The sequence below is a fragment of the Triplophysa dalaica genome, chromosome 11 (assembly GCF_015846415.1).
Source record: "Triplophysa dalaica isolate WHDGS20190420 chromosome 11, ASM1584641v1, whole genome shotgun sequence".
Lineage (NCBI taxonomy): Eukaryota > Metazoa > Chordata > Actinopteri > Cypriniformes > Nemacheilidae > Triplophysa > Triplophysa dalaica.
Window position 1 is genome coordinate 14,258,008 of NC_079552.1, and position 12,643 is coordinate 14,270,650.

General features: G+C 41.3%; 1 protein-coding gene across 3 annotated transcripts in view; it reads left to right on the forward strand.

Moving 5' to 3' along the window:
* kiaa1109 (KIAA1109 ortholog) overlaps positions 1-12,643 on the forward strand; it is a 52,897-nt gene that overhangs the window by 14,513 nt on the left and 25,741 nt on the right. For all 3 annotated transcript variants that reach the window (XM_056760088.1, XM_056760090.1, XM_056760089.1), the window contains exons 17-42: positions 171-352; positions 431-537; positions 2,126-2,328; positions 2,612-2,821; positions 3,131-3,268; positions 3,349-3,525; positions 3,652-3,780; positions 3,872-3,991; positions 4,344-4,624; positions 4,720-4,964; positions 5,059-5,248; positions 5,559-6,354; positions 6,431-6,501; positions 6,582-6,755; positions 7,396-7,516; positions 7,599-7,745; positions 9,330-9,451; positions 9,710-9,894; positions 10,013-10,234; positions 10,330-10,538; positions 10,633-10,784; positions 10,926-11,076; positions 11,171-11,323; positions 11,590-11,839; positions 11,919-12,064; positions 12,192-12,417. In XM_056760088.1, coding sequence (XP_056616066.1) covers positions 171-352; positions 431-537; positions 2,126-2,328; positions 2,612-2,821; positions 3,131-3,268; positions 3,349-3,525; positions 3,652-3,780; positions 3,872-3,991; positions 4,344-4,624; positions 4,720-4,964; positions 5,059-5,248; positions 5,559-6,354; positions 6,431-6,501; positions 6,582-6,755; positions 7,396-7,516; positions 7,599-7,745; positions 9,330-9,451; positions 9,710-9,894; positions 10,013-10,234; positions 10,330-10,538; positions 10,633-10,784; positions 10,926-11,076; positions 11,171-11,323; positions 11,590-11,839; positions 11,919-12,064; positions 12,192-12,417 — 5,107 coding nt within the window. The remainder of the gene's footprint in view (positions 1-170; positions 353-430; positions 538-2,125; positions 2,329-2,611; positions 2,822-3,130; positions 3,269-3,348; positions 3,526-3,651; positions 3,781-3,871; positions 3,992-4,343; positions 4,625-4,719; positions 4,965-5,058; positions 5,249-5,558; positions 6,355-6,430; positions 6,502-6,581; positions 6,756-7,395; positions 7,517-7,598; positions 7,746-9,329; positions 9,452-9,709; positions 9,895-10,012; positions 10,235-10,329; positions 10,539-10,632; positions 10,785-10,925; positions 11,077-11,170; positions 11,324-11,589; positions 11,840-11,918; positions 12,065-12,191; positions 12,418-12,643) is intronic.

The window sequence follows — 12,643 nt, forward strand, 5'->3', positions numbered from 1 at the left end:
TGGAACAGTGCTGTATAGACTACAAATGTACTTTCTGGTGCTTTGTTTAGCAATCATTACTTTTCCTTTTCTCATAACTTGAAGACAGAATTTTCATTTTTGGATGAACTGTGCCTTTAAGAATTTGTGTCATGAAATCATATGGTCTATTCAACTGATCTCTCATCCAGGCTGAAGACACGGACATGCGCTTGTGTCTACCCGACTGTCACCCCTCCCGGTACCCACTGCTCACCCTCACGAAAGATTACCAGCACTGCAAGAGCCCACCAGACGCCAACGTGCCTCCAGAAGCACAAGGAGCTCCTTCTAAAAACAGCAAACCTCGCTGGAGGAACATGACTCAGTCTGAGTGAGGGAGCAAGCTTTCTTTATGTCTCTCCCTCTTCTGCTTTCTCTCACTTTGGAGTAACGTGTGTTTGTTTTTTAGGGCTGGCTGGGTGGACTGCTGGAGCGTGCCAAACTTCATGTTGATAATAGACTACACCTGGCATCCCATCTACCCTCAGAAATCTGACCAGCAGCTCAAACAGTCATGTAAGTGTGTAACTATAAACAATGAAAAATAATACAATTCTTATATACGAACAGACATATGTACTGCTTTATTAATTAATGGTTATATATTAAACAATGAATTAACACTTTCATTGAATATGTTGAATTAGGTGAAGATAAAATAATACTTTACAACAAGGTTTTATTTGTTAAAGTGATTATTCCCCCTAAAAAATAAAATTCTGTCTTCATTTACTCACCCTTGAGTTTTCAAATCTGTATACATTCTTTGTTTTGATAAACAACCCTGGGTTGTGTTTTTAGTAGATGTTCTGTATATGGAGAGCTCTTTTCCAAAACGCTATAAATCCATTTTAATAGTTTTCATGAAAATGACATTTTCTTACCTAGACCCATACATTTAGTTAATATTCAATGTATCCTGTTAAAATGGTCTGTTGGCTGAGTCTGAACATGTTAAACAATGATTGTTAAATGAAACAACATTTTTTTTTCAAAACGCTACAAATCCATCCTTTTTTTTTCAAAAAAATGTTGGTTTATTTCTTTTTTAAACCAAACAAACAAGAGAACATGAAACATATGACATCAGGGACTCATACTATAAATTAATATAAATCAAATAAATGCAAAGGCATGAAATAAATAACAGCCAATTAAAGTAAATAGTAACAAACTAAATAGTAAAATAAAATAAAGATTTTAAATTTCATGTTTCAATATTTTACACCACATACAATAAATAATTTAGAAATAACACATACAAATACCACTAACGAGCGAATTCTGATTGGTCGAGAGGACATATTGCATTTAGGCTAAAAACAGTTTCGGGATTTATAGCGTTTTGGAAATAAACTTCATCTTGCAGTACATTTTAAACAAGGAAATATAGCGATTTGACATGAAACATTGATGGAGCAGTGAATAGGTTTTGTACACAGCAAAATGGCATGACAAACTCATTTTTTTTATTTATTTGTCATTTATTGCGTTTGGGAAACGAGCTCTTCATATGTACATGTGTGTTTTAAATTTACGTTTGCCTGCCGGGGAACTGCGGATTGAAACTAGCCATTTGGCTAAATACGGTACAATGCATGATATGGAAACATTAATTACATTATAATTGTACATGGTCCCTTTCAAATAAACTTAAATGATAATAATGCATTGTAGTAAAAATAGCTTTATACATTTTAACTTTACAAAAGAAGATACTTTGAAGAATGAAGGAAATCAAACCGTTCCATGGCACCTTTGACTGCTATTGTAATTTTCCTGCTACAGTAGCCACTGGGGTCCAAGAACTGTTTGGTTACAAGCATTCTTTTTTATGAAGTAAATGATGACAGAATTTTTATATTTTTGGTTAAACTATCCTTTTAAAATTAGATCTTGAAATAACAGTATAGTTTTTCAGCATTTTCAAGTGTTTGTTCAAGTAAGTTCATTGTGCATTGAAAGAATTTTTCTTGTTGTTGGCACCTTTGATTTGCTAGACACGATTAAGAATCCGGCCTTTTTGTGCTTACGTTTGTAACTCTAAATTGTAAGCAGATATCTGTCCTTTCATTGATGTTTGTTGCACAATATCTCTCCACAGTGTCAGAAATCGAGGAATCCATGTTATCAGCACTGCGACTTCCAGTACTTGTTCCACCTACACCTCCTCCTCCTCCTCCTCCTAGAGTTTCCTCAGACCCCAGCCTTCTGCCCCCAGACCGATTACATGTGGAGATGGAGCTGAGCCCAGACTCTCACCTAACACTCTATGGTCCTCTGCTCAGAGCATTGATGTCCATCAAGGTACACATACACCTTTATACATTTGTTAATTCATATTTAATTTTTATTATAGCTTTCCTACATATTATAATAATAGTTGGTCGTTAAAGTACGCATTACCAAATTTAGCATTACATTTGATCTTTTCATTTAAATTGCCATCTTTTTTTGTGGAAAGCTCACTGATCACACATCATTAATAAGTTAATAATAATTGAATTAAATAATTAAAAAAAACAATGTCAGAAGGTTTGGGGGGGTTTGCAGTTTATTAAAACAATTGTTGGGGTGCATATCTGTACAGGAAAATTATTTCGGGGAGGATGACATGTACACAGACTTTGAGGAGTCTCTGTCCACCCCTGTGCTAAACCCCTGTCCCTTGATGTCTGATTGGACCGGGATGGGCTTAGAAGATAAGGACCGTAAAGACACACCCAACCCTCTCTCCCTACGCCCCTGGGAGATCACCGTTCTCATCAACTTGCACAAGGTTCACGGACGACTTCCGACGGTAAGTGCCACAGTTCAGATAACCTTGTAATGTATTCTTCTTATTGTAATTATGTGTTGTTTGCATACACGCGTACAGTTAACCATTTATAGCCACCTCTACAGTACAATGACTGCTTTTTGATTTATTGTGTTGATTCTTGTGAGTCCCTTTACAGCATCAAAACCACTTTGATTTCATTTACCCAGAACCACAGCCTAAAAATGAACTTAGATGTACCTTTAACTCTGTTTGCTCCTTGTGAACGCTGATGTTTCCTCCAGACAGCTCAAATCTAGTTGAAATCTCACATATTTGTGGTGTCCACAGCACCGCAGTAGTGATGGCCCGGAGGGTCCCACCGGCTTTCTGGAGCGTCTGTGTTTTGAGATGAAAAAAGGCTATAAAGAGACCATGTTACAGCTCGTTCTCTCGCCTATGCATGTGTTCGTCAGCGACAACTATCAGGTAGGAGGAAGTAACCTCATTTCTGTTGGAGGTGCTGGAGTTCAGCGTGGTATGTAATTTATTCTCGTTCGCATGTGTAGCGGCCTACGGTCGACGCTGTGTTGCGAGACGGGCATCTGAGCCTCTCGGGGTTGCAGATGAGAGCCCACGCCATGTTCTCGGCAGAGGGTCTACCGGGGGGCAGTGACACGCTTGAATATGCTTGGCTCATTGATGTCCAGGCCGGAGCTCTTACGGGAAGAGTTACTGTGCCACAGGTGACCGATTTATTTTTCCGGACATGACAAAACATACGTATGAGTATGACATCACCAATGTGAAAGAGAAAATACTAAAATACTCCATCAATGTGTTTCAATAAACTGCTAATATTCGTTTTGTAGTGTGCCTCCCTTCTGGAATGGGGCGAGAGCTTTGTTTTCCATGTGCTGTCGCGAGATTTCCAGCTAGATCAGCCAAAACCTACTGTCACCTGCCAACACGGAGTTGATCGCAGAGTCTGTGATGCTAAGGTAGATTAGAAATGCCGTGTGCTATGTTTTGATGTCAGCCCAGAGAAAATGTTTTGGTGCCGCCAACAACTGATCGAGTGTGCATGTGTAGTTTGCAGGCCTGCCTGGACCCTGTCGGACGTCAGAGGATCTAAAGTACACCATGACTCGATTGACAGTGGATGGAATCCAGGTTTTCATTGTTGAACATGGATGTGCTGCCAACATTATGGTTGGTAACAGCAGTCAGATTTGTTTAGACTTTGTTTTACTAATTGTTGATGCTTAAAGGGATAGTTCACCCAAAAATCTGTCATCATTTACTCACCCTCATGTCATTTTAAACCTGTTTGGCTTTGTTTCTTCTGCGGAACACAAAAGAAGATCTTTTGGAGGATGTTGCTTACCAAACAACATTGGACCCAATTGACTTCAAGTGTGTGGACACAAAAGCACAGAGACATTTCTCAAAATATCTTCTTCTGCGTTTGCGAAAATATGTGTTCATTAAACGACAAGAGGGTGAATAAATGATGAGAGAATTTAAGTAAACCGCACTAATAGAGTTAAATTCTGATTATCAGACCGGAGCATTGCGGTTGGCCACGTGTAACCTGCACACAGCTGCGGTCGGTGAAGGTATCAGTGCCGTTCTGCAGGATGTTGTGATTGCTCAGTTCATCGAGCAACAGGAAGTAGTTAGGCTTGGCCTGCCTCCTCCCCTCCTCCGGCGCTCTCATTGGCTGGAAGCCGGTTCTGTGACCTTTAACCTTATCACTGCCGATGTTGCGTTGGCTGCTGACCATCCAGCCAAATATGAGGTCCAGAGGCAATTCCTGGAGCTTCATGACATGAAAACAAAGAGGTTTGTGTATTTGTTTCATTTAAGAGTATTCACTATTATGCGGGTGTTGAAGATGTGAAGAGGATATTAATAAGTGTTCATATGGTGTCTGTTAGACTTTGGTTCCTTTGGCCGGAAGAGAAATACAAGAGAAGCCGTAACCGCTGTGGGTGTCTTGGCGGTTGCCGCTTTTTCGGTGGCTCACTTGGGGGCCTGGATTTCTTCCGCCTCGAGGAAAACATACCCTCTTCAAGCTCCGCCTTTTCCGGCGTTAGCACTGAGAGTGACATGTCCTATGGCCAGTCAATATTGCATCCAGGAGAATGGATTGTCACTAAGGAAACTCCTAAAATCTCTGAGGGTAATTATTTTGAATGTTGAGTGGTACAGTGTGCAATGTTTATGGTGATTGGTTGCTGTATCATTTATGTGATCGCTAACTGGTCCACATGCAGGAAAGGGTGTTAGTATTCGGAGAGACACATGTTCTCCTGCTCCAGTGCTGGACATGGAGAAACGTGGCCAGCACCTCAGTCTGCACGTACCTCAGCGGTCTCATAGCTCCGCCTCCTCGTCAGAGGAAAACTCATCCTCCAGTGCTGCCCTGCCTCTATTGGCTGGAGAGTCTCCTTCCCCTTCTCCAGAGTGAGTCTGAAAATGTTTTTCTTGAATATTAAGTATTTTACAAATAATTTGGTTCTTGATTACATATATTTTTTAATAATTAAAGTATAATATAATAAAAAAAATGTATTATTGCGGTAATAATATAATAGTAAGTAATATTATAAATAATATTATATTTAAACAAAAAGATTTATTATTTTTACTAATATTAAACATTTATCTATAAGAAATCTTTTTATTATTAAGCAAAATTCCAGACTCTTGTGTGATAATAATATTTGCCTAAGTGTAATCAAGTCTACTTTACTACTTTGTCATATATTTACAGATTAGTGAACGTAACCACAGACGGACCTGTAACTGATGGAACACCTTTACGCTCTCCGCTCCGTTCTCCTCTCAAACGCAAGACCTCCATCCAATCGGCTCGCCTCGGCAGCACCAAGAGCCTATCGGCCGCCGTCTTCATAGAGAAAGCCGCGCCTCCTGCTGGTGTGCAGTTTAGCAGCGAGGTTTCCCGCAGCGATGAAAATGTTCTGGACTCGCCCAGGCAGAGAAGAAGCTACGGATCTTTCCCCTTCACTCCGTCAGCTGACTCTAGCACGTTCCATCAGTATCGTTCAGTCGATTCCTCCATGTCCGTGGCCGACAGCGAAGCTTACTTTAGCGCCAATGAGGAGTTCGAACCAATCAGTAGCGATGAAGGGCCAGGTACTTATCCGGGGAGGAAACGCAGGCGGAGACAACAGGGTCAACCCTACACGGAACGTAGCCGGACTTCTATATACCATAGCGTGGAGGGACCTCTGTCAATCGCTGAGAGCCGCCCACCTCAATTGCCTAGCCACACCTCCCAAGCCTCATTCGTCTCAGCGCTCGGATTAGAGGAGGAGGGTTCTATTGAAACAGAGAAGGGGGAGGCGGGACTTCTGACTACACAACCACATTTAATGGCTTGTTACCAAAATTACCTCGCGCATTATCACGTGTCGAACTGGGGTATAAAGCAGCCAACCAATAAGAGAACGTCCAAGTCATCATTGCATCGTCCACTTGACCTTGACACACCCACGAGTGAGGAAAGCTCCGTCACGTTTGACCAGTTGTCCGTCCCTTCTTTTAAGGTTAGGTTATATTACAAATAAACACATGTATCAGTACTGAGTAAAATGTTTTTAAGGCATTTTTACTCTTTTACAGATGGTGAAGGCGGGTCTGTCTGCCAGCTCTCTACTGGAAAGAGGAGTACAGCTCAGGGCAGATATAAACAGGTATTAGACATCATAATAAAGTGGTTGGTTTAACATCATGCAAGATTTACATTGTAAGCATACGCTGGGTTTATTTGCAGCACACCTTACAAACCCCTGGACAAGCGGGTGATAGAAAACACGGATGAAGACACAGTAATGGAAGACTGGACCGTCGATCAGCCTCTTGCCCAAACGAGAACCACAGCCATCGTAGAATTCAAAGGGGCAGTCGATGTGGTCCTGACTCCTTTAGTAGCTGAAGCTTTAGACAGGTCAGTAATATTGTAGCTAGGCTACTGTAGGCAGTCTGTGGGCGTGCCAATGTCACATCTCTCCCACCACACACATTAAAGTGGTCATATGGTGCGAATACGTGTCTTTGGTGTGTTAGAATTTGGCCGTGCATGTATTAGACACATTAAATTGCAAGTGTCGGAACAAAAGGTGCATTATATCTTAAAGCTAATGCTCACCCAGACCTGCCTGAAACGCCTTGTGTAACCACACCCCCACAAATCTACGTCAGTTTGTGGTAATTGTGGTAACCGCATACCCAAGTAAAGTGGGCGTACCTGTCAGTACAATTGCTTTGAAACCTGATATTCCAAATATGGTGAGAGGCGTTACATTTCTGTCCCACGCTTGCAGTATTCGTTCAATCACTACGCACTGGTTACCTGGCCAATCATAGCACACCTCACTTTTCAGAGCGATAAGATTTGAAAAAAAATTGCGCGTTTCGGAGAGGCGGGACAAAGAGGAGATACAAACATGCACGTATAGGGAAAATACAGTGAATCGTGTATACACATTGCATTACATCTAAATCAAAAGATAATATTTGTTTTAGCCGTGTCATATGACCCCTTTAATAAATGGCAGTGTGAAATGCATCTCTGTTGTCTGCTCCAGGTACATAGAGTCCATGGTTCATTTTGCCAGTGTTCGCCACCCAGCATCAATTCTGGACGACCTGCATGGGAAAGTGCTGAATGAAGTGTATCAGATCAGCAAATCCACTGTCTCTGAGTCTGTAAGTGATCAATAACAGGATGACTTGACGTGACGGTGCTTTGTAACATTCACGTGATTGTGATGAATGTTGTGTTTACCAGAGTGCAGCAAAATCAGAGCACAAAATATCCAAGACGGAAGGCACCACCCCCGGCTCACTGGGCATGCCTCATGGACAAACTGACCTGTCAGTCAAACCTGACAACGTGAAGATAAAGGGTTTACAGGCTAATGTCACCATCCCGAAGGTACTTCTGTTTGTGTGGTTCTGTGTGTGTGATTGAAAATATTTGTGTGCTTGTGTAAAAAAAGAAAAAAGAAAGTTGTTTATATGTGACTGTGTGTGTTTGTGAGTGAATCTGTGTGTGAGGGTTTGTATGAGAATTTGTATGAATCTGCAAGTGCATTTGTCGGTGAATTGTATGTGTTTGTAGATGAATTTGTTTATGTTTTTCCTGCTGAGGTTTATTTGTGTTTGTTGGTGAATCCATTTGTGTGTTACTAGGTGATTCTGTGTATATTTGCAGGTGAATCTGTGTGAATCTGTGCGTGTTTCTAGGTGAATCTTTTTGTGTGTTTCTAGGTGAATATGTGTTTGTGTTTCCAGATGAATATGTGTGTGTGTTTCAATGTGAATGTGTGTTTTTTTTCTTTCTGGGTGGATATGTGTATTTGCTTCTGGGAGAATCTGTGTGTGTGTTTCAATGTGAATGTGTGTAATTTTTTTTGGGTGGATATGTGTATTTGCTTCTGGGAGAAACTGTGTGTGTGTTTCAATGTGAATGTGTGTATTTGTTTTGGGTGGATATGTGTATTTGTTTCTAGGTGAATCTGTGTGTGTGTGTGTGTGTGTGTGTTTGTTTCTAGGTGAATCTGTGTATTTGTTTCTGGGTAGATCTGTGTGTTTGTTTCTAGGTGAATCTGTGTGAATCTGTGTATTTGTTTCTGGGTAGATCTGTGTGTTTGTTTCTAGGTGAATCTGTGTGAATCTGTGTATTTGTTTCAAGGTGAATCTGTGTGTGTTTCTATGTGAATATGTGTATTTGTTTCTGGGTGGATCTGTGTGTTTGTTTCTAGTTGAATCTGTGTGAATTTGTGTATTTGTTTCAAGGTGAATCTGTGTGTGTTTCTATGTGAATATGTGTATTTGTTTCTGGGTGGATCTGTGTATTTGTTTCAAGGTGAATCTGTGTGTGTTTCTATGTGAATATGTGTATTTGTTTCTGGGTGGATCTGTGTATTTGTTTCAAGGTGAATCTGTGTGTGTTTCTATGTGAATATGTGTATTTGTTTCTGGGTAGATCTGTGTGTTTGTTTCTAGGTGAATCTGTGTGAATCTGTGTATTTGTTTCAAGGTGAATCTGTGTGTGTTTCTATGTGAATATGTGTATTTGTTTCTGGGTGGATCTGTGTGTTTGTTTCTAGTTGAATCTTTGTGAATTTGCGTATGTGTTTCAAGGTGAATCTGTGTGTGTTTCTATGTGAATATGTGTATTTGTTTCTGGGTGGATCTGTGTGTTTGTTTCAAGGTGAATCTGTGTGTGTTTCTATGTGAATATGTGTATTTGTTTCTGGGTGGATCTGTGTATTTGTTTCAAGGTTAATCTGTGTGTGTTTCTATGTGAATATGTGTATTTGTTTCTGGGTGGATCTGTGTGTTTGTTTCTAGGTGAATCTGTGTGAATTTGTGTATTTTTTTCTAGGTGAATCTGTGTGTGTTTCTATGTGAATCTATGTGTATGTATCTATGCGTATCTGTGTGTTCACTTCTAGGAGAATTTGTGTTTTAGGTGAATGTGTCTGATTTTAAATGAATCTGTGTGTGTTTATAGGTGAATCTGTGTGTGCTTCAAGCATCCATAGAAGAAGGTACACCCTCAAATAAGAGTGTCACACATGTGTCTCTCGTGGCCTTGTGCTTTGACCGGATTGCAACTCAGCTGCGCATGAATAGGTAATTCACACTTCTCTCCAAACTCTTCTCTCTTTGATGGGAATGCACCAATACAGAAATTTTGGCCAGCAACTTATGATTTTCGTTTTGGCCAGTAGGTGATATAACAAATAATACATAATTTAAAGGCCTAGATAATGAAATAGTTGTCAATATGTTGTGAAACCCAACTGAGGTATAAACATCACAGTGATTGTGTAATTGAAAATAAGGATTCATAGTTTAAACAATACTGACTATATTAATGTGTGATTTTAGGGGTATAGTGGAGGACACAGAGAAACCATCTGCTATGATGGAGAAGTTCTCATCCGCCTCTAAAATGGCTCCCCAGTCCAGTGGTTCTCTCCGATCTAATGCTGGCATAGAGAAAGGCAAAGAGATTGCAGCCAGACTCAACATTCACCGCATACACAGTCAACTACGCGGCCTTGACTTTTCAGGTACATTTACACGGGCATAATAAACATTTCATTATTGATTATTATTTTTAAAAGATTATCAAGACTTTATCGTGTCTAAACTGTAAAGTGTCATATTATTTATACCTGTTTGTTTCAGATCTTGGTGCTTGTGCCATCACTGCCATTCCGTTTGAAAAGTCCAAGGTCCTCTTCAGTTTAGAGGAAACTGACGACTTTGTTTTGGTGGACGAAACCGAGCCTTCCATCTCCACTGAGCGTGTGCCAGAACACACCCCTGACCTCTCTCGCTCTGTGGCCAGTGCTGAGAAATGGGGATGGATTATGTTTGAATGTGGAATTGAGAACCTCACTGTCAAAGGTACAGCATTACAATATACACGCATCCTGTTTCATTTTAGATCGCATTAAACATGTTTGAAGAATCATGAATGTATGTCTCTCTTTCATTCACAGGTGGGCGGCAGTCGGGAGCAGTGCTTTACAGTGCGTTTGGGGTCATGGGTGGGGTTGACAGTGGCGTTAAGGATGGAGTCTCTAAATCGAACGGCTCTAGTGGTTCTCAGACAGGAAGTGGCTACAGCACCGACGTCTCTGACGACAATCTGCCCAATGATGCACAAAGCCCTGCCTCCGAACCCAACAACTCTGACTCTGATGAACAGGTTCTGATAGCTTTTTCTTTTATATTAAACAAGTTTTTATTTCAAGTTTTCATTTAGATTTTGACCTTGTTTTTATTCACGGCTATATGTGCAGGATGAGGGGGTGGAGTCTGATGACCTCAAAAAGGACCTGCCTCTGTTGCCTCCGCCTCCTGACTCCAGCAGTATGAAACTGACTATAAAGGAAATCTGGTTCAGTTTTGCTGCCCCAACCAACATTCGCTCTCACGCTCCTGCTATGTCTAGGTACACACATATATGCACAAAATCTTATGTACACTTTAAAATAATCAATAATTTATAATACGTATGAATGTAATATAATCAGTATATATTATTAGTTCCATTATATTATAATCCATCCATCCATGTTGATTGTGTCTCCAGGCAGCTGAATCTCCTGAGCACTGCCACCCCTGCCGTTGGTGCGTGGCTGGTACCCATTGACCAGCTGAAATCCTCCCTGGAGAAACTAGACATGGAGTCAACGCTGCGTGTGTGTGCAGTCATGGGCTGCATAATGACCGAGGCCCTGGAGGTCAGACATGATCACATATATCACATTATCAGATAACCTGGACCTTCAGCAGAGTTGTGGGTTCAATGTGTGTTTATGTGTTTTAATCCAACAGAAAAAGAGTATTCATATTCCGTTTCGGAGCAAGTACAACCGTGTTACAAAGCGAGCCAGATATCTTCACGAGAACCCGTCCTGTTTGCTGTGTAATATTCTGCACCGCTATCTGCAGCAGGCCGATTATAGCGTCATCGAAGATGCCACCATGGTAAGACTGTATGGATATCATTTAGCTTTACTTTGGCCCACTGGTTAGAGCGTGGCGTAAGCAACGACAAGGTCATGGGTTCGATCCCTGGGCATTGCACATATTCAGATACAATGTGTAAAATGCAATGTAAGTTGCTTTGGATAAAAGGGTCTGCCAAATGCATAAATGTAAAATCTTAAGGAACTTAAAGTGCATTCAGTGTTTACTTGCTAACGCTCTGTAATCTTAAGCTAATGTTTTTACTTTTTACCTGATCTCTCTAGAATGATGGACTACCTGCTCTGGTGACCCTGAGGAAAGGTTTGGTGGCACTTGCTCGTCAGTGGATGAAATTTATCGTGGTCACTCAGGGGTTTAAGGCGGTCGGTCTGCCACGACCCAATCAAATTCCTAAGCCCAAAGAGCCAGAGCCCAGTGAGCCCATTGAGCCCGAGCCGACACAGGAGCCCGACTGTGGCACTGCCCTGCAGAGCGACACCAGCGCTGATGGAGCGGAGTTTGAATTTGATGCGGGTAATTATCATTCACATTTTAATAGTTTACTGAACACACACCAGATTCTGAGGGGAAACTAGTTTTGTGTTATTTTTAGGTACAGTAAGTGAACACACCATGCTGTTAGAAGGAGTAAGTAGCCGTCCCGCTCCTGCAGGAAACTGTGCACCTGTGACTGGTGCTGAGATCATGCGAAAACTGTCTAAATCGCACACACACAGCGAGTCGGCTCTTCGGATTAAGGTTTGTGCAGTGTGTTGGTTAAACAAAGACCATTTTGTTTCAGTAATTTCATGAAACATTGGAGCTATATCTCGATTCCTCAATTGCTAGTTAGTCGTGTCTAAAACTTAAATCTTCACGTTTTTAGGGTTCCCACCCTTACCAGTCCCTGAGCTACACAAGCGGAGATACAGCAGCCGATTCGCCCGCGCACGTCAGCCGTCCAGGGCTGCAGTCCAATCACAGTCCTCGCAAGGAATCGTTGCTTAGCTACTTAACAGGAAGCATTCACAGTCTGCACAATTTGCTCGACGCCACACCACTTCGAGCGAGCGAACAAACGGCAGCGAAGAGCACCTCCCTTACACGCACAGGTACACGACTTGCTGGAGTTTAGTGCTTTTCGCAATTTAATATAAGTCGGGCGAAAATGTGCAGAAAATTGCGTTTTGCCGGTGACAGAGCCGTATATTAAGGAATGATTAATCCTATTCTTTAAGTTACAATTTTCTCCTTTGTATTATTGTTTCTCTGCCCCAAATATGTCAAAGGGCGTGTAGCGCCGAGACACGAAACGTGAGAGAATGATGCTAAATCTCA